Raw genomic sequence first — 27327 nt, 5'->3', positions numbered from 1 at the left:
TCTGACTCGTTGTTTATATTGTATGCACCCAACAAGATGGGTGCTCCTGCGTCTAAGCAGACGATTGCTCGTTGGATCTGTAGCACAATCCAACTTGCACATTCTGTGGCAGGCCTGCCACAGCCTAAATCTGTAAAGGCCCACTCCACAAGGAAGGTGGGCTCATCTTGGGCGGCTGCCCGAGGGGTCTCGGCATTACAACTCTGCCGAGCAGCTACGTGGTCAGGGGAGAACACGTTTGTAAAATTTTACAAATTTGATACTCTGGCTAAGGAGGACCTGGAGTTCTCTCATTCGGTGCTGCAGAGTCATCCGCACTCTCCCGCCCGTTTGGGAGCTTTGGTATAATCCCCATGGTCCTTTCAGGAACCCCAGCATCCACTAGGACGATAGAGAAAATAAGATTTTACTTACCGATAAATCTATTTCTCGGAGTCCGTAGTGGATGCTGGGCGCCCATCCCAAGTGCGGATTATCTGCAATAATTGTACATAGTTATTGTTAACTAATTCGGGTTATTGTTGAAGGAAGCCATCTTTCAGAGGCTCCGCTGTTATCATACTGTTAACTGGGTTTAGATCACAAGTTGTACGGTGTGATTGGTGTGGCTGGTATGAGTCTTACCCGGGATTCAAAATCCTCCCTTATTGTGTACGCTCGTCCGGGCACAGTACCTAACTGGAGTCTGGAGGAGGGTCATAGGGGGAGGAGCCAGTGCACACCACCTGATCTGGAAAAGCTTTACTTTTTGTGCCCTGTCTCCTGCGGAGCCGCTATTCCCCATGGTCCTTTCAGGAACCCCAGCATCCACTACGGACTCCGAGAAATAGATTTATCGGTAAGTAAAATCTTATTTTTCCACATTTTGTTATGTTACAGCCTTATTCCTAAATGGAATAAATCATTTTTTCCCTCAAAATTCTACACTCAATACCCCATAATGACAACGTTAAAGTTTTGGTTTTTTTAGATTTTTGCAGATATATTAAAAATAAAAAAACTAAGAAATCGCATATACCGTATATACTCGAGTATAAGTCGACCCGAAAATAAGCAGAGGCACCTAATTTTACCACAAAAACCTGGGAAAACTTATTGACTCGAGTATAAGCCTAGGGTGGGAAATGCAGCTTTAGACGTACACAGCCCTCAGTGCCAGATATGCTGCCAGATATGCCCCACAGTGCCAGATATGCCCTCATGCTGCCAGATATGCCCCACAGTGCCAGATATGCCCCATGGTGCCAGATGTGCCCCACGGTGCCAGATGTGCCCCACGCTGCCAGATGTGCCCTCACGCTGCCAGATGTGCCCTCACGCTGCCAGATGTGCCCTCACGCTGCCAGATGTGCCCTCACGCTGCCAGATGTGCCCTCACGCTGCCAGATGTGCCCTCACGCTGCCAGATGTGCCCTCACGCTGCCAGATGTGCCCCACAGTGCCAGTTTGTTACTTACCCTCCGTCGCTCCCGCGCTGTCTTCTGAAGGAGGGACACGGAGGGCACAGTGCGCGACTTTCCTGTGTCCCTCCTGCATCTCTGGCGGCAGCGGCGTGTGTGTGTTAAAGGAAGTGCCGGTGTTAAAGGAAGTGCCGGTTAACACACACACGCCGCTGCCGCCGGAGAAGCAGGAGGGACACAGGAGAGCCGTGCTCTGTGCCCTCCGTGTCCCTCCTACAACTGACTCGAGTATAAGCCGAAGTGGCTTATTCAGCACAAAAAAAGGTGCTGAAAAAGTCGGCTTATACTCGAGTATATACGGTACATAAGTATTCACAGCCTTTGCCATGAAGCTCAAAATTGAGCTCAGGTGCATCCTATTTCCACTGATCATCCTTGATGTTCCTACAGCTTAATTGGAGTCCACCTGTGGTACACTCAGTTGATTTTACATGATTTGGAAAGGCGCACACCTGTCTTTATAAGGTCCTACACTCGGCAGTGCATGTCTGAGCACAAACCAAGCATGAAGTCAAATTAATTGTCTATAGATCTCCGAGACAGGATTGTCTCTAGGCACAAATCTGGGGAAGAGTACAGAAAAGTATCTGCTGCTTTTGAAGGTCCCAATGAGCACAGTGGCCGCCATCATCCGTAAATGGAAGAAGTTTGGAACCACCAGGACTCTTCCTAGTGCTGGTCGGCCATCTAAACTGAGTGATCAGTGGAGAAGGACCCTAGTCAGGAATGTGTCCAAGAACCCTATGGTCACTCTGCCAGAGCTATGGCATTCCTCTATGTAGATAGGAGAACCTTCCAGAAGGACAACCCTCTCTGCAGCAATCCACCAATCAGACCTGTATGGTAGAGTGGCCAGACGGAAGCCACTCCTTAGTTAAAAGCACATGGCAGCCCGCCTGAAGTTTGCCAAAATGCACCTGAAGGACTCTCTGACCATGAGAAACAAAATTCTCAGGTCTGAGGAGACAAAGATTGAACTCTTTGGCGTGAATGCCAACCGTCATGTTTGGAGGAAACCAGGCACCGCTCATCACCAGGCCGATTCCATCCCTACAGTGAATCATGGTGGTGGCAGCATCATGCTGTGGGGACGTTTTTCAGCAGCAGGAACTGGGAGACTAGTCAAGATAGAGGGAAAGATGATTGCAGCAATGTAGAGACATCCTGGATGTAAACCTGCTCCAGAGAGCTCTTGACCTCAGACTGGGGCGACGGTTCATCTTTCAGCAGGACAACGACCCTAAGCACACAGCCAAGATATCAAAGGAGTGGCTTCAGGACCACTCTGTGAATGTTCTTGAGTGGCCCAGCCAGAGCCCAGACTTGAATCCGATTGAGCATCTCTGGAGAGATCTGAAAATAGCTATGCACCGACGCTTCCCATCCGACCTGATGGAGCTTGAGAGGTGCTGCAAAGAGGAATGGGCAAAACTACCCAAAGATAGGTGTGCCAAGCTTGTGGCATCATATTCAAAAAGACTTGAGGCTGTAATTGCTGCCAAAGGTGCATCAACAAAGTATTGAGCAAAGGCTGTGAATACTTATGTACATGTGATTTCTTAGTTTTTGATTTTTAATAAATTTGCAAAAATCTCAAACTTTTTTTCACGTCATTATGAGGTATTGTGTGTAGAATTTTGAGGGGAAAAATGAAGTTATTCCATTTTGGAATAAGGCTGTAACATTTCAAAATGTAGAAAAAGTGAAACGCTGTGAATACTTTCTGGATGCACTGTATATGGGCAAACACGTGCACAGAGTGCCTGAGACTAGTCGGGTTACTCTGTCTAGTATATTAAAGCAAAGGAAAACTAAAACTGGCCTTTTTTCTTGTCTGTTATTTCAGCATGTCTCACCACTAATAGGAAGATTTGTTCCTTTTGCTGCTGTTGCTGCTGCTAACTGTATCAATATCCCGTTAATGAGGCAACGGTAAGACATACTGTATTCTGGATATAATAATAAAAAATCTGGCAATCAAGATGACGATGGGAAAGCTTAACTCTATGACTCTTTACACCTTACCCAATGTATATCAGCATTATAGACCTAACAGTGACCCCTCACATTGTACCAACAGCGATCCTACATAATATCTCAATACAGGGACACTAGAGACCGTTCTTGAAATTAGTATATGATACAACACACTTCTGTTGGGGACTAGTGTACACAATAGTCTGATGGCATTAAAGGGCAGGATCACAAGGGAGAGAGGCCAGGGTGCCAGAGGAGGGTGGCTCCTAGTCAACTAGAAGGTGGTAACATAGGGGGCAGTTTGAGAAGACAGGTGCAATGTGTGAGCGTAATAAAGGTTGACAACCACAGTGAGGAGAGCTGCAGGTGCCACGGCTCTCCCAGATGTGACTTCTTGCAGAGCAGGGTGGGAATTGATGGTCGGAGAGAACGGCAGCGGAGGCGGGATGAGTGGTGGTGTCATGGTAACTGGAATATAGTCAGATTGCACTGCACATACATGTGTAAAACTGTGACAGACCAGAGTCAAGATTTTGTTTGGTGTTTCCTGAAAACAGGAATCCCTATATATGGCTAGTGTTCACTCTAGGCTGTTGTAGCAGGGCGCCGCGCCCTGCCCATTTTGCGGCACCCTGCTAGAACAGCCGCCCGCTTCCTGCCCTCCCAGCGTGTAAAGATGCCGTGCGCATGCGCGCGGCATCCATTCACGCATTGGGAGAGAGCTGGGGGAAGCCCAGCACCGACGGAGGTACTGGGCACGCCCCCAAAAGTGAGGTCGCCGGCCACAGACGCCCTCTATAGTAACGTCTGTGGGCCGCACCGCCCACTAAAATGACGTAGGCGTGGCCACCCCCCAAAATTTGCGTGGCCGCACCCCCGTTTCGCGCACATATGCCCCCGGAGTCCGGCACCATGCCCCTTTTCACTTCTAGAGTAAATACTATATGGCATAATATAAGAGGCATCGAAAGTCACTACATTACGCCTATACTCCTATACAATGCAGTTTTCTGTTTTTAGGGGGTATTTCAGAGTTGATCGCAGCAGCAAATTTGTTAGCATTTGGGCAAAACCATGTGCACTGCAGGTTGGACAGATATAACATGTGCAGAGAGAGTTAGATTTGGGTGGGTTATTTTGGGGGTAATTCCAAGTTGATCACAGCAGGAAATTTTTTAGCAGTTGGGCAAAACCATGTGCACTGCAGGGGGGGCAGATATAACATTTGCAGAGAGAGTTAGATTTGGGTGGGTTATTTTGTTTCTGTGCAGGGTAAATACTAGCTGCTTTATTTTTACACTGCAATTTAGATTGCAGATTGAACTCACCACACCTAAATCTATCTCTCTCTGCACATGTTATATCTGCCTCCCCTGAAGTTCACATGGTTTTGCCCAACTGCTAAAAAATTTCCTGCTGCGATCAACTTGGAATTATCCCCTTTGTTTCTGTGCAGGGTAAATAATTGCTGCTTTATTTTTACACTGCAAGTTAGATTTCAGTTTCAGCACACCCCACCCAAATCTAACTCTCTCTGCACATGTTATATCTGCCTCTCCTGCAGTGCACATGGGCCCTCATTCCGAGTTGTTTGCACGGCTGCTTAGAGCAGCTAGCGAGCTAACGCTAAGCTGCCGCCCTCTGGGAGTGTATCTTAGTGCCGATTTTTTGCCTGATCGGTGTGCTGCGAACGAAAGCAGCTAGCGATCAACTCGGAATGACCACCATGGTTTTACACAACTGCTAACAAATTTGCTGCCGCGATGAACTCTGAATTACCCCCCCCCCCCCCCCCCCCCCCCGTCACTTTATTCCACTAACTTGCAGCACTGGCCAAAATAGCTTTATAGTATTATAGTAAGGGTGGTGTAATAAAGATTATTGTATATTGTGCAAACAAAACTGTTCACAGGCATTACCTACTGGTAATGGAGGCAGGAGTTTATGGGAAAGAAAAGACAATTGAAGTGTTAAGAATTCTTTTTTAAAAGAAATGGGAGTTGGAAGATGTGATTGTGTTAGTGTGTTTTCTCCTGTAGATTAGTTCTTTTCTGTTTCGTGGACATTTCAGACCTGTTCACAATTAGTTGATATTTAATTCTAAATAGTAATTCTCTATTGATATTCCTTGCTTTCTCTGTTTATATGTTCACACATTTGCTTTTATAAGATAAATCTATAAAATGATTTACAGATTAAAAAAAATATTGATGGCATCTCCCACGGTACTGATAGGATGTGTTTCCTGTCTAACCCAGTGGTGTTTGTTTTTTGTTTTTTACAAGTGAACACACAACTATTTGGGGGGCATTCAAGTGTTTAAAAAGTCAGTTGGGTGTCTGTTTATTTCCTATCTAATAGGCAGGAAAAAACAGACACAGACATCCAACCGACTTTTCAAACTTTTGAATTCCCTCCATTGAGTGAGGACTGTCCAGTGCAAGTAACATATTGCTGTATTCCATTTCAAAGGGAGTTGAAGCATGGCATTCCAATCACAGATGAGAATGGGAACCGAATCGGGGAATCTGCTAATGCTGCTAAACAGGCCATCAGTCAGGTGGTGGTTTCTAGGATCCTGATGGCCGCCCCTGGCATGGGTGTGTATATATTATTACATACACAGTAGGGGACTGTAAACTTCTATAGCAGTGGTTCCCAAACTTTCTTGAATTGTGGTGCTCTAGAGCATCAGTATTTTTATCACTAGGCCAAAGGTTTCTTATTGAGGAGCTCTGCAAAAGTTAATAAATTTAAGTAAATTGTGCTTTCCGGTCATCCTTAGGTTTTGTTATGTGGTAGTGCTCAGGGTTGTGATTCTGCTGGTCCATATATTTTATGATTGGCAGCCACCAGCACCGATTATTGGCTATCACGCTGACCATAAATAATTGGAATTGGTACTGGACACCCAGTTTGGGAACCACTGTCCTATAGCAATGTTTCTGCTGCTGGGTACACTGGTATTCCACAGGGAATAATATCGGGGTGTAGAGTTGGATTTTTGATCCGAGGCCCCAACAGGCTAAAGCTTTGACTGTTCCCAGGATGCATTGCACCACCTCCTCTATAACCTCACCTCCAGGCACTGGAGCTCAGTTTGTAAGTTGGTGCCTGCAGAGCAGGCAGCTAACAGGTGGGGCTGTTCTAGGCAGCCCTGAAAAGAGCTTTTTTTTTTTTTTAAGACTTCAAGGGCCGCAGCACTTTTATGTCAGCCTGACATTCTGTGCTGCGGCTCCATCACCTCCCCAGCAGCGCTGCATACTCCCGCGGCCTGGTTCCCGGGTACTTGAGACGGAGGCGCACCGGACTTAAGGAACACACCTCTGATGCTCTCCTGGATCGCGTGGCTGCACATCAGGGAATAGGTAAGAGGGTGCCCCAGGTGGGACCCGCCGGTAAATCGCGATCTGGTCGCGGCCCCAGGAGACGGACAGCGCCACTGGCGTGGACAATGTACTGCACAGGGACCCCACTATATCCACCAGGGCAAGGGAGCACAGGTCAGATTGACTAAAATCCGTTTGTTATAGGCTCCACAGTTCCCAGTGGTGAGGACCAGCATAGGGGATAAGGCGCTGACCTGTAGCCCCTCCCCCCAGCTCCGGGATGCCATCTACTGCTGGTGTTCCCGCCCTGGAGCTGCATTTCTCTCTCCCTCACTCCGTGACTGAGATTTTGGCGCCATCTTCACTACTAGCTGGTCTGATCTCCGGGACTGCAGGGCTCTTTCTCCTCTGTAAAGCCGCCTGCTTCATCAGCGCTGTGCATTTACAGGCACATAAGTATTCTACATGTCATTTTAGACCGTGTTAGTTAAGAACAAGTGTACTGCTATCTGAATATTTGGTACAAGTATTCTGTGATATACATCCAGTATCTACTGTGCATTTTTATAGCTATACTCAGCAGGGACGTGTGGTGAGCTAAATAGCTCAGGAGGCACTGTCTAGCACCAGAGCCAGATTTACACACAATATATGAGCCAAAGCGTACATCTGGGCATTATACACAGGTGCAGCAGTATAAACTCCTGGAAATTTGGTGAAATTTGGTTAGAGGTGGGTGGAAAGGATACACAGGTGAGGCACTGCCTCACCTGCCATAGACTTTTTACTCCAGAGTTTTGGCTATAAAAATTATTAGAATAACGCAAAGAAGATATTTCAAACATATTCTTTGTATTTTTCATATACTTTATACAGTCAAAACTCTGGCACAAGCGTTAGTATGACAGAAAAGGCTCTGCCTCACCCCACCGCACGTCACTGATACTCATACATAGTTATATGTAATTTACTAGTCCAGTGCAGTTTTATTGTTTATATGTAATAACTTCTGCATTGTACATGTAACTCAGTGTGCCTGTAGCTACTGTGTGGGATTCCATTCTCCTGTATCACATATTGCTATCACTATATTCTGTACCCTGAGGGGCTAGGTGCGTCAGGGTCCTATATATACGATGGCGTACATCACAGGTTCTCAAACTCGGTCCTTAGGACCCCACACGGTTTATGTTTTGCAGGTCACCTGTAGATTTTTAAAATGTGACAGTTGGTGATACACAGTGCAGCTGCCGGGTGACATGGAAAACGTGAACCGTGTGGGGTCCTGAGGACCGAGTTTGAGAACCACTGGCGTACATAAATCATCAAGACTGCACTCGAAGCCGCATGGCAATTATGGAAGTATCAGAAATCCTCCGTTGGACGGAACGCCATCTGCCAGCAATATCGGCAGTGTTCATCCCCAGAGTCCTCAACTGGGAAGCGGATGTCCTCAGTCGTCAGGACATTCACGCCGGAAAGTGAAGTCTTCATCCAGAAGTCTTTCAACTCCTAGTGGACAAGTGGGGCCTACCAGATGTAGACCTGATGGCGTCTCGACACAATCACAAGGTTCCGGTCTTCGGATTAAGGACAAGAGATCCTCAAGCAGCGTTCATAGACGCACTGGCAATTCCATAGAAATGGCTGCCATACGTGTTCCCTCCAGTGTCACTCCTGCCCAGGGTTCTACGGAAGTTCAAGCAAGAAAGAGGAACGCTACTTCTAGTCGCTCCAGCGTGGCCCAGACTGCATTGGTTCTCAGACCTGCAGGGTCTATCGATAGAGCGTCCTATTCTACTTTCTCAATGCCCAGACCTCCTCATTCAGGGCCCTTGTGTCTATCTGGACCTGGCCAGACTGGCTTTGACGGCGTGGCTCTTGAAGCTTCACTCCTGAGGGACAACGGATTCTCCGAGGCAGTTATTCAAACTATGTTGAAGGCTCGCAAACCGGCTTCTCCACGGATTTATTACAGGGTCTGGAACTCTTACTTCACATGGTATGCTGCTAAGAATTTTGATACCTATTTGTTCAGTACTTCTAGGCTTTTCTGCAACAAGATTGAAAAAGGACTCCGCTGCGCAATGAAATTGGAAACATGAACAAAAGCTGACGTATGCTGAGATATATTATAAAAAAAGAATTTAATATGACAATAAAAAAAAATTCAAACAATAAACCATATAATCTGGACTTAAACCTTATAGGTAAATAGTCAAATGCCCTGTACTGGATATCAGATAAAACAAGCACTTGTGATGTGAGCGGTAACCATATGCAACATTTGTATCCAACAAATAGAAACAATATCGGATCCTGAGTAAGAATGAAATGTTAAAATGTAGAGTAGTTCATAGGTTTTAGAAAGGTAACTTCAGTCCCATGAATGTTTTAATATAGCTCCGCTATGTAGAAATGCTCAGATGTCAGATAAAGTCACAATTACCTCTCCCGTGGGCTGGTTTCTAACCGAGCATCCTCTGTTAGATTATCCTGCGTTGTCCACCACGTAGCTGTCACTGGGAGGGAGAGTGAAAAGCTTGCACCGGGCAGAGTCCTACACGGAGACGCTGCTGGAGGTATAAAGGAGCCGCTGTGGAGACTATGTTGCCAATGCCGCTCGGCGGGCCTCTATGTCAGCTGCGGCGTACAAAGAATGATGAGCTGCTGCAGGGGCTGTAAGGCCAATATTGGTCTAGTAATATAGATGAAAGTGCTAATCGTGCAAAATGCTTGTTAGGCAGAGTGTAAAAGTCCAGTAAGTAAAAAGGAATTGAGGAGTCCTGACCGGTTTCGTCACGCTCCACGTGACTTTCTCAAAGGTATATCCCCTCAGTCCAGGTATCGGTATATAAAGCAAATGATCAATTAATTAATTAAGAAACTCTGCAACGTCCGCTTGTCAAATAGTAAAATACTTAGTAATTCACAACAGAGTGTTTTGTAGGGAACAAAAAGGCAGACACAATGTTATATAGACCTTTCATGTCACGGAAAACAGAGGAAACCTATTACGCCAAAATAAATTCAGTAAATTATAAACTCTGAGGTAGATAGATCAATATATATAAACATACATGTGAACAAACATTTTGTACATATTTATACCATATAGTGTTTATTTTATATATTTCAGAAAAAAATTAACATTAATTAAAAAACCAAGATGGACTGAAGAGAAATTAGAATTATTAACAACAATTAAAAAAACATTTATTTGAAAAAATAATAATCTAAAGTCAAGTTTGAACTCTGCTCTCTCTAAAGAGCTGATAGGAGCATTAGCTGGATGTGCCACTGAATCTCAAGTTAAGAAAGAGTGGATAACAAACCTATATAGTAGTCAATATCCCGTGTAATTAATGGTATTAATATAAAAACCACAATCCATACTTCATTCACTGCACTATATCTAATAGACTATATATATATATATGAGTGCACATTGGATATCGAAGGAATATGTAGATACAATGTTCCTACATATTCTTAGGGTAAGTATGAACATAGAATTAAAAATAAATAATGCGTTTTCAAAAGTTAATGATTAGATCAATATTTTTTATTTTTTTTATAGAATCAGGTTTGAACTCTACTCTCTGAAGAACTGATAGGGGCATTAGCTAGGTGTACCACTGATTCTCAAGTTAAGAAAGGGAAAATAACAAACCTATATATTAGTCAGTGTCCCGTATAATTAGTAATATTAATTAAAAAAATAATAACCACAATCTGTACTTAGTTATCTGCACTATATCTGATGGACTATATATATAAGTGCACATTGAATAAAGAGGGAATATATGAATACAATGTTCCTACATATTCTTAGAGTGAGTATGAACATAGAATTAAAGATAAATGATGCATTTTCAAAAAAATAAAAGGACTAAATATTTCTGCTAAAAATGGGGGAAGGAACGAGACATAGCAATAAGGCCTAGATTTAGGCCTTCGTCTGTCCTCTCTCAAGATTCATATATCTGCCTTGTCTGTGTGGTTTCAGAGAAAATTGCGTCTATTCCTGACGTTCATACTTTCACTCAGGGCGTTTTACGGATTCAGCCTCCCTATGTCCCTCCTGTGGCTCCATGGGATCTGTCTGTTGTCTTAAGTGCCCTACAAGAGTCTCCATTTGAACCTCTTGAGTCTGTGGATCTTAAATGTCTTACACTTAAGGTCGTGTTTTTACTGGCTATTGCCACTGCTAGGAAGGTGTCGGACTTAGGCGCCTTGTCCTGTCGTCCACCCTTTCTGATTTTTCACCGTGACCGGTCAGTTCTTCAAACTCGCCCTGGTTATCTACCCAAGGTGGTATCATCTTTTCATCTTAACCAAGAGATTGTGGTTCTGGCCTTTATCTCTTCTGGTTTATCCTCCAAAGTGCAGTCTTTGGATGTGGTACGGGCTCTACGTATTTACGTAGAGAGGACTGCCTCCATCAGGAGGTCAGATGCCCTTTTTGTACTTTTTGGTTTTCACAAACGTGGCTGGCCTGCGAATAAGCAAACCTTGGCGAGATGGATTAGAATGGTGGGTGCACAAGCTTGTGCGCAGACTGGTCTACCAGCTCCTGTTGCTATCAAGGCCCATTCTACTCTGTCTATTGGACCTTCTTGGGCGGCTCGCCGTGGCGTATCCGCTGAACAATTGTGCAAGGCGGCTACATGGTCCTCTGTGAACACATTCATCAGGTTCTATGCCTTTGATACTTCCGCCTCCCAGGATGCTTCCTTTGGATGCTGGGTTCTTGTACCCACTACAGTGCGTCTACTCCCATGAGGAACTGCTTTAGGACATCCCCGATGGTATTCTACAGGGAATAACCGTGTACCCCGCAGCAGAAGAGGAGTTTTATGGTAGACTTACCATCGTTAAATCTCTTTCTGCGAGGTACACTGGATTCCACAGGGCGCCCACCCTGGCGCACTTAGCTTCTTTGGGTTTGTATGGCATTACCCTAGTCCCTTCGCCTGTCGTGAGAATGTGGTTCTATGTGACTAACCTCTACAGTCTCTTTTGCCTGCTACTGCATTGGACTGGTTAACGAAACTGAGCTCCAGTGCCTGTTGCCGGGTTATAGAGGAGGAGGTGCAATGCATCCTGGGAACAGTCAAAGCTTTAGCCTGTTGGTGCCTCAGATGAAGATCCAACTCTACACCCCGATGTTATTCCCTGTGGAATCCAGTGTACCTCGCAGAAAGAGATTTAACTATGGTAAGTCTACCATAAATCTCCTTTTCTCTAATGTCCAGACTTGTCTTGTCTGCAGCATTTTTATTCTGTATTTTGTACGGTGCTTTAGATAACTAAACAGTATACAAATATAAACAGTTCACCACAGTATTGAGAGACAAAAACAAATACAATCTTGTTCTCTTTATTATTATTAATTGTTTGTTACTTATATAGAGCCATATTCAGTAGTCCTTTACAATTATGAACAAACACTAATAAAACAAGCCTTGGTAGTAACAGACAGTTATGAAGGCCCAGCTTACAATCTGTAGGAATATAGGCATTGATACACAAGGATAGATGCTACCTATTGCATATTGGTCCAGCCAGATTGCAGAGGTTCTTGGTAGATGTGCCCAAATGTATGATAGGAACATCATCACTGAATTCTCCCTCGTCGTCGTCTCCTCCCTTCCATACCACTTCTCAAGTATACACTAACTTTTATAGATATAACAATTTTCCCCATAAAATATATAGGGGTATATGCAATTGTGGTCGAATTCCCGAAATTGGCGAATTTCGGGTCATTTTCGACCAAAAAAAAAAATTCGCCTATGCAATGCAGTGTTTTCCGACCAAAAAACGGACTTTCAAAATTCGACTTTTTGAAATTCGACTTTTTGCAAATTCGACTTTTCTGCAATGATACAAGTGCTGCAATTCGACCAAAGCATATTCAATTCAAGTTTGGAAATTCGACAGCAGTGCTTTTAGACAGCAAATTCGTCATTTTCAATCCGCCACACTTTGGAGGGTGAAAACAAATAAAAAAAATTTAAACATGTTTTTTTTGGTGTTTTTTTTTTTGGGAATAGCAGATCTATTTATATTAGAAGGGATTAGGTACTTTTTTTTTGGGGGGGGGAGGCACAAATATTATTTATATATTTTTAAAAATATTATTTTTTTTATTTATTTATTTTTTATTGCTGGAACGGTAAAATCAGAAAAAAAAATGGCGTGGGGTCCCCCCTCCAAAGCATAACCAGCCTCGGGCTCATTGAGCTGGTCCTGGTTCTAAAAATGCGGGGAAAAAATTGACAGGGGATCCCCCGTATTTTTAAAACCAGCACCGGGCTCTGCGCCTGGTGCTGGTGCCAAAAATACGGGGGACAAAAAGAGTAGGGGTCCCCCGTATTTTTAACACTAGCATCGGGCTCCACTAGCTGGACAGATAATGCCACAGCCGGGGGTCACTTTTATGCCGTGCCCTGCGGCCGTGGCATCAAATATCCAACTAGTCACCCCTGGCCGGGGTACCCTGGGGGAGTGGGGACCCCTTCAATCAAGGGGTCCCCCCCCCCCAGCCACCCAAGGGCCAGGGGTGAAGCCCGAGGCTGTCCCCCCCCATCCAATGGGCTGCGGATGGGGGGGCTGATAGCCTTTGTGATAAAAAAAAGATATTGTTTTTTCCATTAGTACTACAAGTCCCAGCAAGCCTCCCCCGCAAGCTGGTACTTGGAGAACCACAAGTACCAGCATGCGGGAGAAAAGCGGGCCCGCTGGTACCTGTAGTACTACTGGGAAAAAAATACCCAAATAAAAACAGGACACACACACCGTTGACAGTAAAACTTTATTTCACACTACCGACACACACATACTTACCTATGTTCACACGCCGACATCGGTCCTCTTCTCCATGTAGAATCCACGGATACCTGAAAAGCAAAGTTCAATATACTCACCTCAGGGTCCAGAGATAAATCCACGTACTTGGCAAAAAAAGAAAACGCAAATACCCGCTCCAGAACGGACTGAAAGGGGTCCCATGCTGACACATGGGACACCTTTCCACGAATGAGACCTGTCAGTGACAGCTGTCACTGACAGGTCTCTAAGCCAATCAGGAAGCGCAACTTCGTTGCGCTCACCTGATTGGCTGATCGCTGTGACAGCGCATCGCACAGCTCCCTCCATTATATTCAATGGTGGGAACTTAGCGGCTAGCGGTGAGGTCACCCGCCGGTCAGCGGCTGACCGGCGGGTGACCCCACCGCTAGCCGCAAAGTTCCCACCATTGAAAGTAATGGAGCGGCTTTGCGAGGCGCTGTCAGAGTACAGACGGCGTCCAGCCAATCAGGTGAGCGCCACGGCAGTAGCGCTTCCTGATTGGCTGAAGGGACATCAGTGACAGGAGTCACGTGATGTCCCGGCATTCGGGGAAAGGAGTCTAATGTGAAAACATTGGACCCCTTTCATTAGTCCGGTGGATCGTGTTCGGTTTGTTTTTTTACAAAGTACGTGGATTTACCTCTGGACCTGGACCTCTGGACGCTGGAAGGTGAGTATAATTTTTTGACAGGTACCCTCGGATCGTCGGAGATCGTTGCAGTCGGCGTGTCAACACAGGTAAGTATGTGTGTGTCGGCGTATGAAATAAAGTTTTACTATCAAGGTGTGTGTGTCCTGTTTTTATTTGGGTATTTTTTTCCCAGTAGTACTACAGGTACCAGCGGGCCCGTTTTTCTCCCGCATGCTGGTACTTGTGGTTCTCCAAGTACCAGCTTGCGGGGGAGGCTTGCTGGGACTTGTAGTACTAATGGAAAAAACAATATCTTTTTTTTTATCACAAAGGCTATCAGCCCCCCCATCCGCAGCCCATTGGATGGGGGGGGACAGCCTCGGGCTTCACCCCTGGCCCTTGGGTGGCTGGGGGGGGGGGGGGCCCTTGATTGAAGGGGTCCCCACTCCCCCAGGGTACCCCGGCCAGGGGTGACTAGTTGGATATTTGATGCCACGGCCGCAGGGCACGGCATAAAAGTGACCCCCGGCTGTGGCATTATCTGTCCAGCTAGTGGAGCCCGATGCTGGTGTTAAAAATACGGGGGACCCCTACTCTTTTTGTCCCCCGTATTTTTGGCACCAGCATCAGGCGCAGAGCCGGTGCTGGTTTTAAAAATACGGGGGATCCCTGGCCGATTTTTCCCCTGCATTTTTAGAACCAGGACCAGCTCGATGAGCCCGAGGCTGGTTATGCTTTGGAGGGGGGACCCCACGCCATTTTTTTTTTCGGGTTTTTCCCCGTTTTTTCCCGTTTTTTAAAATCGCGGCCAAATCGGACGATTTTCGCCCGCGACTCTGGCGAATCCGTTTTTCATTGCATATGGTGAATTCCGGAAGCCACCTTCCGGAATTCACCTGGCGAATTTGGTCGAATTGAAAAAACGGCGATAATTGCCGCGAATTCGCCCGCTATTGCATATACCCCATACAATCTTCCATCACTGCATTTTACAGAAAGTCATATTTTGGTTACTTAAGTTGATTGAAGATATCTGAATGTCAGCATATATGGTTTAGATGTAAGTCTGTTTATTTTGGCCACTGAAAATAATTGATTGTTTGAAAGCATACTTCTAAAATATTCCTTGCATTAGACTATAGCTGCTTTATGGGAGTAATATTGCTATTTATCACATGAACACAAAGCACACATTACACAACTGCAAATTATTCTGAATGAGCCTGCACTCCAGCATTGAACATGTACTTCTCTTTTGTGTGTGGTTTCACAAAGGAAAAATTAACTGTCAGCAGATATTTGTATTGTCGCCCTATTTTACCTAACAACGATTTGCTATCCTTTTTACAACTGTGCAAAGTTTAGGGACACTAATATTTAATTCTATTGTTACAAGAGTAGAGTTCCAAGCAGCAGTGTGTGGTGTTCCACTATACTGTACAGGAGCTCTGGCAGTAGCTGGGCCTCACTTGTGGGATACAGATTACCAGCCAGTTGGTAAAAATAATTTGCAGAACGTTGGATCCATGAAAGTTATGTACATTTTAGATGCTTTTTATGTGTTAACTTTAAACAAGTGATTAGTTATGAATATTTTACCCCATTGCTAACACATACACTATTGTTAATTTACAGCTATCCCTCCGTTTATAATGAACAGTTTGGAAAAGAAAGCTTTTCTTAAGGTAATGTGTATATTCTGTGTTGTCGCTGCATAGAACTGTAGTATGTTTACATGCACAATGCTTTCAATGCCGCCCAATCTCTCACAAACTGCTGTCGTGTTGTTTTGTTCAGAGATTTCCCTGGATGAGTGCCCCTATACAAGTTGGAATAGTGGGATTCTGGTAAGTGTTTGTGCTATATTTTTCTACTTTTAAATATTTTTGTGAAATAAGTCTCAATTAGTCTCCACAATATGTGGAGAAGCATTGCTCAACAGGGTTGTGTCCAGTTCTATTTTTAAGAATAAATTGTATGAGTTTCTTTAAATCCAGACGTGTCCACATATCCGGCGTGACGGAGCCGCTCTGAGAGGGGTTGTGTACTGTTTTTTCTTTTTTTTTCTTTCAGTTTTGCATCACAGATGCAGCAAAACACCACCTGGAGGGGGCAATTCAGTTAGACCTGTAAATTTAAAGGATGTGAAAAACGGTGGTAGCCTTGGCCTTTTAACGCTTCACACTATTCAGTTAGAACCCTTTTTTGTCGCCTGGTAATTTACCCTGTGATCGGGCATTAACCAAAAAAATTCAGGATAAGTTCCCAGATCTACAGATGTGTCCTCGTTCATTGTTACCGCAATGCGCATACACACGCGCACATGCATTGCAGCAGCACTATGCTGCATATACACGCACCCACCACTTTGCCATTCATTGCAGATGTTGTGAGTTGTGTGCCACATCGTGGCAACAACGACTGAGAACATATCTGTATGTGTTTAATATGGTTTGGGTACCCAATAACAGGGTGTTTATCAGGAATTTATTTCTGGTCTGCTCAGACCCAAAAAGAATTCTCCATTAACTGCATGCTACATTCTGGGCTAATTGAATAGTTCTGGGGGATCAATTGGCCTGCGCTAAATTAACACGGCTAATTGAATCCCCCACACACACACACACAAACACACACACAGTGTACTGCAGACCCTGGGCTGTGACTTTAACTGCACAGGAATTGGTTTTACACACATGCAAAGTTACAGATGAAGCACATTGGAAGTTGGTTTGAGAAAAAGCTGCGGCTGCTGCATTGTAGCACTTCTTATACAGGTTTACATTCATTCGCACAGATGTACGAATCTCACACATCAGATTGATCGGAGCAATCTACAAAAACAGTTTTGTCGCCTTCACTTGTTTTGTTTGTGCAAATAAGATGCACATTTTGAGCGAAAACGGCACTGCGCAGCCAAGGCGGCCAGGGAGAAGATACTTCGGATGCGACTGAAGACCCGGTGTATCAGGGCACATTTGTATGTTTACATTTGTAATAGTTACTTATGTTTCCCCTACTGACTTGCTGATTAAGGGGTATATTCAATAAGAGTTGGATCCATTCCGACATGCAGTTGTCTGAATGGATCCGACAACTCCTATTCAATGGACAGCCAAATCCGACTGTCTGATTTGGCCGTACACAGGGTCCTGTCAGGCCGCTGCTGTCAGCTGCTGCGGATGCGCTGACAGCAGCAGCAAGGGGAGCAGAGCTCGGCGGCCGTGAGCGGGGGGGTGGCTGTGGGAGACATGTGTGGAGCGGCTGGGGGAGGCGCTGCAGGGTGAGAGGTGCTGCGGGGGGAGCAGAGATCGTCGGCTGCGGGGGAGGCGCTGCAGGGAGAGAGGTGCCTGTCTGTTCCCCCTGCAGCACCGCTCCTCTCCTCACCTCAGTCCGACTTGTTTTCAAGTCGGATTGAGTTTGTCGGAAAGGAGGACAAAACCTGTCGGATTTGGCCCCATTTCCGACAGAAGCACATGGATCGGCGTCTGTTCCGCCGATCCACGTGTTTTCTGACTTGTCGGGAAAAAATCAGCCCCTATTGAATAGGTCGGAACCCCTTCCGACCTATTTCTGTCGTAAGCTGCCGTCCTTCCGACAGTTATGGAATATACCCGTAAGTCTGTATTTCATGCATGCAGATGGTCAAATGGGTCAAACAATGTGGTTACTATTACAGGTTGAGTATCCTTTATCCAAAATGCTTGGGACCAGAGGTATTTTGGATATCGGATTTTTCCGTATTTTGGAATAATTGCATACCATAATGAGATATCATGGTGATGGGACCTAAGTCTAAGCACAGAATGCATTTATGTTTCATATACACTTTATACACACAGCCTGAAGGTAATTTTAGCCAATATTTTTAATATCTTTGTGCATTAAACAAAGTGTGTGTACATTCACACAATTCATTTATGTTTGATATACACCTTATACACACAGCCTGAAGGTCATTTAATACAATATTTTTAATAACTTTGTGTATTAAACAAAGTTTGTGTATATTGAGCCATCAGAAAACAAAGGTTTCACTATTTCGGTCTCACTCAAAAAATTCCGTATTTCGGAATATTCCGTATTTCGGAATATTTGGATATGGGATACTCAACCTGTACTACACATATCTACATTTATTAACACAAGGGGGGAGATTACATTAGGTTCAGGTTTCCTCCCACACTGTGTTAACCTGTATAAAGTGCCGGAAATAATTCAATTAGACGTCCCATGATCCGTCCAACTGATTAATTATGTTTTAAAGAAATGTCTTTTTTGCTTTAAAGAGATTTATACATGTTTTTACTTTTCCAGTTTGGTATTTGCAACGCCTCTCTGCTGTGCACTTTTTCCCCAAAACAGGTAAGCTTCAATTACACATCGGCTAGGAGCAAGGCTAACACCTTCCTCGTTAGAACACCTCTCTTATCCACCTATCATGTTTTAGAAAACCTCATTGTTTTCTTTCAAATTCTAATAAACCTATTGATCATATGTATTTAGAGCTGTATGAATTCATATTTTGGATAAGTGCCTCTTATGATTGATGAGAAAGGAGAAGGGGTTGCCTTCTTTACTAGTCTCCATACAGATAGGTTTTTGTTTTTCTATAATTATCATTTTTCTTTTCACAGCAGCATAGGTTAACTTAAATATTTTCACTTAGGTTCCTAAACCATTTACATATTTGTAAATTCCGCTAGTAACCGTTTCATATAAAGAAGTATGTATGTTATATTTATGTTCCAGGCAAACCATTAATCAGTAAGTCCTCTCCTGCCTAACCAGTAGGTCTCAGTGACCGCGCATCACTGGTAGGACCTTTGGGGTGTGTTGCCTGGGATTCCACAGTTTGGCAGCCATTTCCTTTTGCTTGTGAGATGGATGCTTCTCCCAAAAAAAAAAAAAAAACACTGGAAGAGTGGCGAACGCAGCTGATAAGATGGGTTTACAGCTTGTCAAACGTGCCCAGAGATGTAACAGATATTGGGCCTGATTCAGAGCAGGACACAGTGCTGATGTTCATGTAATTAAGTGATTTTTTTTTTATGCTACTGTGCGCATGCAAAAATCCCTAAAAACTCCTACGATGCATGCATTACACAGAGTGTACGCGCACAGTCACTGTGTAATTAAGGCGCACAGTACCAGTAAAGTCTTGGAAAAGTGATGGCATTCTTGGGTGGTTACTGGGAGATGGCTCCGCACATGTGTGGACATGGTCCATACCATGGGTGTCTTACGATATTGTCGCTGGCAGGGTTGATGAAAATGGTTGTGTACACACGCTCATCTGCTCACCTAGGAGGTCAGACACAAATGGGGAAACTGCATTGACCATAAGGCTGGTGTAACTTTAGGCGATGCATCAAAAGACATGCCAATCTGCCGACAGTGGGCGCCTCAGTCCTTGCACCAGGGAAGTGCGTTATAGCGACAGTTGCATAAAGTTGCAGGTGGGCAGCCGCCAATAGACCCAGATATGGCCTCATCTCTGCCCACCTCTGAATCGGCCAGATTGTCATTAATGGGGGTGAGAATCTTCCCAGACACAGTTGTGCCAGCCATTATTGATTAGAAAGTCTAAGGGGTATATGCAATTGCCGGCGAATCGCGGCAATTTTTTGCCCGTTTTTTAATTCTACACAATTCGACCGTCGAATTCCGGCAGGTGGGTGCCGGAATTCAACATATTCAATAAAAAACGGATTCGACAGTCCCGCTGTCGAAAAACGGCCGATTTGACGGATTTTGATTAGACTTGTAAAAATTTAAAAAAAAAACGGGAAAAACCCCGATAAAAAAAATTGCGTGGGATCCCCCCTCCTAAGCATAACCAGCATCGGGCTCTTCGAGCCGGTCCTGGTTCTAAAAATCCGGGGGGAAAACTGACAGGGGATCCCCCCGTATTTTTAAAACCAGCACCGGGCTCTGCGCCTGGTGCTGGTGCAAAAAATACGGGGGACAAAAAGCGTAGGGGTCCCCCGTATTTTTTACACCAGCATCGGGCTCCACTAGCTGGACAGATAATGCCACAGCCGGGGGTCACTTTTATACAGCGCCCTGCGGCCGTGGCATTAAATATCCAACTAGTCACCCCTGGCCGGGGTACCCTGGGGGAGTGGGGACCCCTTCAATCAGGGGGTCCCCCCCAGCCACCCAAGGGCCAGGGGTGAAGCCCGAGGCTGTCCCCCCCCCATCCAAGGGCTGCGGATGGGGGGCTGATAGCCTTGAGTAAAATGATAGAATATTGTTTTTTCCATAAGAACTACAAGTCCCAGCAAGCCTCCCCCCGCAAGCTGGTACTTGGAGAACCACAAGTACCAGCATGCGGGTGGAAAAACGGGCCCGCTGGTACCTGTAGTTCTACTGGGGGAAAAATACCCAAATAAAAACAGTAGACACACACCGTGAAAGTAGAACTTTATTTCATACATGCCGACACATACATACTTACCTATGTTGACCCGCCGACTGCCACGTCTCCTGATCCGACGATCCAGGGTACCTGTGAATAAAATTATACTCACCTGATCCAGTGTCCTGTGATTTGTAATCCACGTACTTGGCAAAACAACAAAACGGCAACCCGGACCAAACGGACTGAAAGGGGAACCCATGTTTACACATTGGACCCCTTTCCACGAATGCCGGTACCCCACGTGACTCCTGTCACAGAGGGTCCCTTCAGCCAATCAGCGAGCGCAACGTCGTGGCACTCTGCTAATTGGCTATGCGCGTCTGAGCTGTCAGACAACGCATCGCAAAGCCTTACCATTATATTCAATGGTGGGAACTTTGCGGTCAGCGACTGACCGCGGGTAACCCCACCGCTGACCGCAAAGTTCCCACCATTGAAACTAATGGAGGGAGCTGTGCAATGCGCTGTCTGCCAGCTCAGACGCACATACAGCAATCAGGAGAGTGCAACGAAGTGACGCTTCCTAATTGGCTGAAGAGACCTTTCTGTGAGAGCAGTCACGGGGGTGTATCTGCATTCGGGGAAAGGGGTCCCATGTATAAACATGGGACCCCTTTCAGTCCGCCTGGTCCGGGTGTTCGTTTTTTTTTTTTGTGCCAAGTACGTGGATTATAATAAAAGACCACAGGACACTGGATCAGGTGAGTATAATTTTATTTTCAGGTACACCGTGGATTCTACTTGGACAAGTGGACAGAGGTCGGCGTGTGAACATAGGTAAGTATGTGTCGACATGTGTGAAATAAAGTTTTACTCTCACGATGTGCGTGTCCTGTTTTTATTTGGGTGTTTTTTTCCAGTAGAACTACAGGTACCAGCGGGCCCGTTTTTCTCCCGCATGCTGGTACTTGTGGTTCTCCAAGTACCAGCTTGCGGGGGAGGCTTGCTGGGACTTGTAGTACTACTGGAAAAAACAATATTCTTTAAATTTTCAAAAGGCTATCAGCCCCCCATCCGCAGCCCTTGGATGGGGGGGACAGCCTCGGGCTTCACCCCTGGCCCTTGGGTGGCTGGAGGGGGGGACCCCTTGATTGACGGGGTCCCCACTCCTCCAGGGTACCCCGGCCAGGGGTGACTAGTTGCGTATTTAATGCCACGGCCGCAGGGCGCTGTATAAAAGTGACCCCCGGCTGTGGCATTATCTACCCAGCTAGTGGAGCCCGATGCTGGTGTAAAAAAATACGGGGGACCCCTACGGTTTTTGTCCCCCGTATTTTTTGCACCAGCACCAGGCGCAGAGCCTGGTGCTGGTTTTAAAAATATGGGGGATCCCATGTCTGTTTTTCCCCGGATTTTTAGAACCAGGACCGGCTCGAAGAGCCCGAGGCTGGTTATGCTTAGGAGGGGGGACCCCACGCATTTTTTTTTTCTTTCTGATTTTTACCATTCCATTTTTAAAAAAATATATATATTTTTAAAAATATATAAATAATACTTGTGCCTCCAAAATAGACAAACCAAGTACCTAATCCCTTCTAATATAAATAGATATGCTATTACCAATAAAAAAAAACACAAAAAAACATGTTTTTAAAAATTATTAGATTCCGCCAGCAAAGTGTGGCGGATTGAAAATGACGAATTTACTGTCTAAAAGCACTGTTGTCGAATTTACAATCTTCAATTGAATATACTTTTGTCGAATTGCCGCATTTGTACCATTGCAGAAATGTCGAATTTGACAAATGTCGAATTTCAAAAAGTCGAATTTTGAAAGGCCGTTTTTTTGACGAAAAGTACTGAATTGCATTGTCGAATTTTTTTTGGGGAGCGAAAATGTCCCGTTTTTCGACATTTTCGGGAATTCGACCGCAATTGCATATACCCCTAAATTGGGTTTGTTTTTGTTTTGATTGTTTTTGGAATGGATTTTACAGCATAAGCTATTTTGTCATGAGATCATTGTCACTGATTTACACAGCCATTACTATTCCAGTGTCACCGTTTTTTGTGTTCTCTTTCGAGTTTCAAAGGTTACAATCAACTTGTTAATTAATAATCTCTGTTTTGTTTTTTTTGCTTAGCTCAATGTCTGTGTCAGGTCTGGAGCCTGAACTGCAAGCAGAAATTAAAAAGAAAAACCCAGGACTGGAGCGAGTGTTCTTCAATAAAGGGTTATAATCCTATCCACACATCGGTCATGGCGCACCATGCATTTTCAGAAAATGTATGTCCTTGACCTTATAGGAAAAAAGCAGGTCCTAAACCCTTTTATTAATATAACAAATTTGTTTTATACGTTTTAAAGAAATGTTGCTGACTTTTTTTTTTTTTTAAATGAATTTTATTAGACCACACAATGGAAAGCACCAATCCAATGTTAATTTTATTTTTACAGGTTCAAGTTGGTCAGTGTGTATGTACTGAACATTAATTTGTCGTTAACTGTAGCATAGTGCATTGCCAGTTCATTAATCATCTCCCAATATGGTGACCAAACTGCTCCGTCTGCTTGCAGGCTGCCAGCTAGTATTAGACATTGTTGGGAAATAGTAAAATAAAAAAATGTATTGTCTTTGTGGCCAAAAATATGGTAGAACATATGATGGTGCGTGTTGGTTTCTCTACAAGAGCCAGTCTTATGTTGGGGTAGACTTCACTTATCCGTTTATTTCTTTCAGATGTTACTCCTTTATTTTTGCACATATCCACATTGGTTTACAGATGTAGAGTTTATTTTTTGAAAATTTGATTTACAACACTTTTTTCAAACCGTGAAATCCTGTCTCAGCTGCCAGATATTCTACTTTTTTTTTCCGGAACATTGTTTTTGTTTGTTTGTTTCCTTTTATGTACTGTACATGATTTTAACACCCATACCTATATAGTAAAACAGCAGACTGGTAATCCGGTTAAGGATAATTGGTAAATAATCTTGACTGCCAAAAGTTCATTTAGTTGTGATTATTAGATTTATCAATATCTGTGAATATTGTTAAATATTCACAGAACAAATTCTTAACATCATACAGAAGAGCTGTCCAAGCAACAATCACACTGTTGGGGATGTACGAATATGAAGTAAGATCAGTTCCTCAATGTAGAACCATTTTCATTCTAGCTGTAGAAGAAACTGATTTTTTTTTTCTGAAGTCTTTATAAAAAATACTATGCTTGTTATATAGTTGGAAAGTAAAAGCATACAAGGTAGAAACCGTTTTATTATCTCTGCCAGAAGTAAAAAAATATTATTTTTTAAATAAAGACTTTTTGATTTTGGACAAACATGGGCTTTCGGTAGACTGATTTAGAGTACAATTTGCACACAGGTGGTAAACCATGCATTCCAATTAAAAAGGAGAAGTTGATGAAGGGAACTTGAATCTCCCTGGTTCAGAAAAATGACAACCAGGGCAAACTGTTTATAAAATTTCTAGTATGTTATTTAGAATATTTTAGCGCATTTGAAGTTCTGAACTAGTGATTTAATATTGGTTGTACCTATAGTACAAACATTGGGGCAGATGTATTAAGCCTGGAGACTGCATAAGGAAGTGATAAACCAGTGATATGTGCAAGGTGATAAACGCACCAGTCAATCAGCTCCTAACTGTTAATTTACATATTGGAACTGATTGGCTGGTGCGTTTATCACCTTGCACATATCACTGGTTTATCACTTCCTTATACCTTCTCCAGGTTCATACATCTGCCCCAATGTCACTGGATTGTCCTTCCCTTTAAATTGTGGCTTGTCTGCATACCCCTAAAATAAAAACATGCTTGGCAACTGTTAATGTTGGTATTAGCAAGCAGAACCACTCTACGGAATGATTGAGTGTGTCCGTAAGAGCACCATTCCCCTTGTTAATAAATGAAAGGGTGCTACGTAGCTGAGGGTACAACCTTGCTTATTTATATTACACTTTAGGCTGTTGTGTAATTGGCTAATAATTATTTAAATGGCCATGCATCTAAGAGTCAGAAAGGCAAGGATAAAGGAGAAGTTATGATCCATTCCTGTTATCCTACCAATACACTAGTTGTTATTACTCTATACCAGTGGTTCTCAAACTCGGTCCTCAGGACCCCACACAGTGCATGTTTTGCAGGTCACCCAGCAGGTGCACAGGTGTATTAATTACTCACTGACACATTTTAAAAGGTCCACAGGTGGAGTTAATTATTTCACTTATGATTCTGTGAGGAGATCTGCAAAACATGCACCGTGTGGGGTCCTGAGGACCGAGTTTGAGAACCTGTGCTCTATACCATCCGACACTGAGCAACTGAGTTGCCTCTATACTGTATTGGTGCCACCGAGCCTCATGTGCCTGGTACAGAAAGAGGGGTTTATGCAAGTCTTATGATTTGCAGTACCCATATATGTAATCACACACTGTATTATCATCTGTATCCCCTAAACGGCAGTTTACTAGGTCATTTTGCAACAATAGTAGCAACAATCTTTTTGCTACTATGGTGCTAGATGTAGTGTGCCCTTTTCCCCCACAAGCTGTTATTACTGTAGCTAATTTTCTTTTTCTTTTTTTTTTCGATGGCCAACTAAACTAATGAGGCATCTAAATGAACAGACTATATAAGGGTAAGATAAAAAAAAAATTGTTTCATATAGCTGGTGGAATCCAAAAGTAGGATTAGGATGAATTGTGGGACTGTAGACAAATTCCTGTGTCCCAGTCTGAGCATCACAACTTGATAAATACAGATGATATGTTATAATATAATAGCCTATTTTATTTCAAATTTAGACTTCGCTGTGAAATTGCATTTTGCTAGGGCAAGGATGAACTTTTGATTGAATGACACGTGCCCTGTACTAATGCGGTTACAGGAAGTCAAGGTAAAACATACTGCATGTTGCCTATTCAGTTGTGTCCACAAGAACGGTCACAGTGAGCGCAGCACACACTGTTGCAGCTGACATGAGACAAAGCCAGCAAAATGGATCTGTACCCGGCAGTTTTAGATGTATACTTGGAGGAATGGTCACACTGCCAGTTAGGGGTGTATCTATTAAAGGTCGATTTTAGATTTTATTTTTTATTGATGAAACTCAATCAATGTATTTCCAGGGCTAAACACGCATTTACTAACATTTAAAAATGAATATTAAAAATTCATGTTAGTGAATGTATGTTTCAGACCCTGAAAATCAACATCAATTGAGATCGATTTGAAATCTGTAAAGATTGATGAAAATCGACCTTTAGTAAGTAAATCCCTAACAGTAGTCTATTCCACCTGTTCGTATGCACAGTTGTTTAGCCAAATAGTGGGGCTTGTATTAAAATTGGTATACTGCAGTACATTATAATCCAGAACCTCTGTATGATGATCTAGTTTAGGGGTTTTTTATATTCATTTTGCAAAAATATTAACATTTAGTTGACTAAACACCATTCCATAAGTAAAGTGTACACATATGGTAATGTGAACTGATTTGCTCTGGTTTGGTTGATATACTCTGAGAGGCATGCATTACCTTTCATGCTTACAGATATTTTTGCTTTGGATTCTTGCTTCATTTTCAAATCAAAACATATAGAATAGATACATTTAATCATTTCTGTTAAATAACAACCTTGTAAAAACAAGACTATGCAAACAGTCATTGTGTACTCCTGATCTACTAACACTTACAGTACCATACTGTGCTCACAAAACCATACCGTACTTTCCGGCACACTACATCTTCTCTCCCGGAGGGGAAGTACATGGTGCAACTGCTAAGGCATAGCCTCATTGCAAAATGTCCCTATTCCTGGCAGCGATTGGTGAGACCAGGATAACGCGTAATAAATCTGTTTCCTGGCAGCCAGGTTAACCATAGCTCCTTCCTAGCTGTAGCAAAGGATGTTACAAGAACCCTCTTTATAAAAGAATATATATATTTCTAGCTGGTCGCTGCCATTTTATTGTTTCATTGAAGCTATGTTTTGTTTTACTTATTTCTGCTGAATGTTCCTACAGACACTGTGAGAATCACACTATAGGGATGATATTCATGCTTTCGCGTGTAATATTACCGTGGGCATACCTGCAACTTAGCTACTTATGTGACATAGAGACATGGGGAGGTGTATTTCCCACGTATTACATTTCATGCCAGTCTTGTAAACATGAGAAATTACTTACCGGTATACTGCTTTCACAGTACCGCCCCAGCTCTGACCCGGATGCTGAACATGGTTTTATCTTGTGTCACATCCCTTTCACTCTGTACCTTGGACCCAGGTCGGTGTTCATACGGTCATCCGTGTCCTCTGCTGTTCTTTCACTGTTAGCGCTCAGAGATGAGATCATCACTGAGAGCCCCCGATCTTTCTTTGCAACTGGACCCGGGTTGAATAACCCAGGTTCCTGTTTCACACTGAGCCGACCCAGGTAGTGGACCTAGAGTACACCACCCGAGTTGACCCTTTCACCCTGAGCCAGGACCCCAGTTGTGTCAGCTTGCCCTGGCAATATCCCAGGGCAGAGTTTTGGTTACGAAAGAATATTAATGTCCAAACCAGATAATTTCCCTGCATTTCTCATTTAGCTATCAGTTTATTTAAAGGCCCTTTAGCAGATGTTTTAACAATCTATTTTGTTGTGATATGCTGGGGTGTAGTTAGTTTACAG

The 27327-nt window shown here is 43.8% G+C and overlaps 1 protein-coding gene across 6 annotated transcripts in view; it reads left to right on the top strand.

Annotated features, from left to right (window-relative positions):
• SFXN1 (sideroflexin 1) overlaps positions 1–23964 on the top strand; it is a 65660-nt gene extending 41696 nt beyond the window's left edge. For all 6 annotated transcript variants that reach the window (XM_063928054.1, XM_063928053.1, XM_063928051.1 and 3 more), the window contains exons 6-11: positions 3307–3392; positions 5910–6037; positions 15891–15940; positions 16053–16102; positions 18573–18620; positions 22764–23964. In XM_063928054.1, the coding sequence (XP_063784124.1) occupies positions 3307–3392; positions 5910–6037; positions 15891–15940; positions 16053–16102; positions 18573–18620; positions 22764–22860 (459 nt within the window). In that variant the 3' untranslated portion in view covers positions 22861–23964. The remainder of the gene's footprint in view (positions 1–3306; positions 3393–5909; positions 6038–15890; positions 15941–16052; positions 16103–18572; positions 18621–22763) is intronic.
• Positions 23965–27327: the final 3363 nt, after the last annotated feature.

This window comes from Pseudophryne corroboree, chromosome 6 (assembly GCF_028390025.1).
Source record: "Pseudophryne corroboree isolate aPseCor3 chromosome 6, aPseCor3.hap2, whole genome shotgun sequence".
Classification (NCBI taxonomy): domain Eukaryota; kingdom Metazoa; phylum Chordata; class Amphibia; order Anura; family Myobatrachidae; genus Pseudophryne; species Pseudophryne corroboree.
Note: the sequence above shows the minus strand (reverse complement) of the source record. Positions and strands in the feature narration are given on the sequence as shown.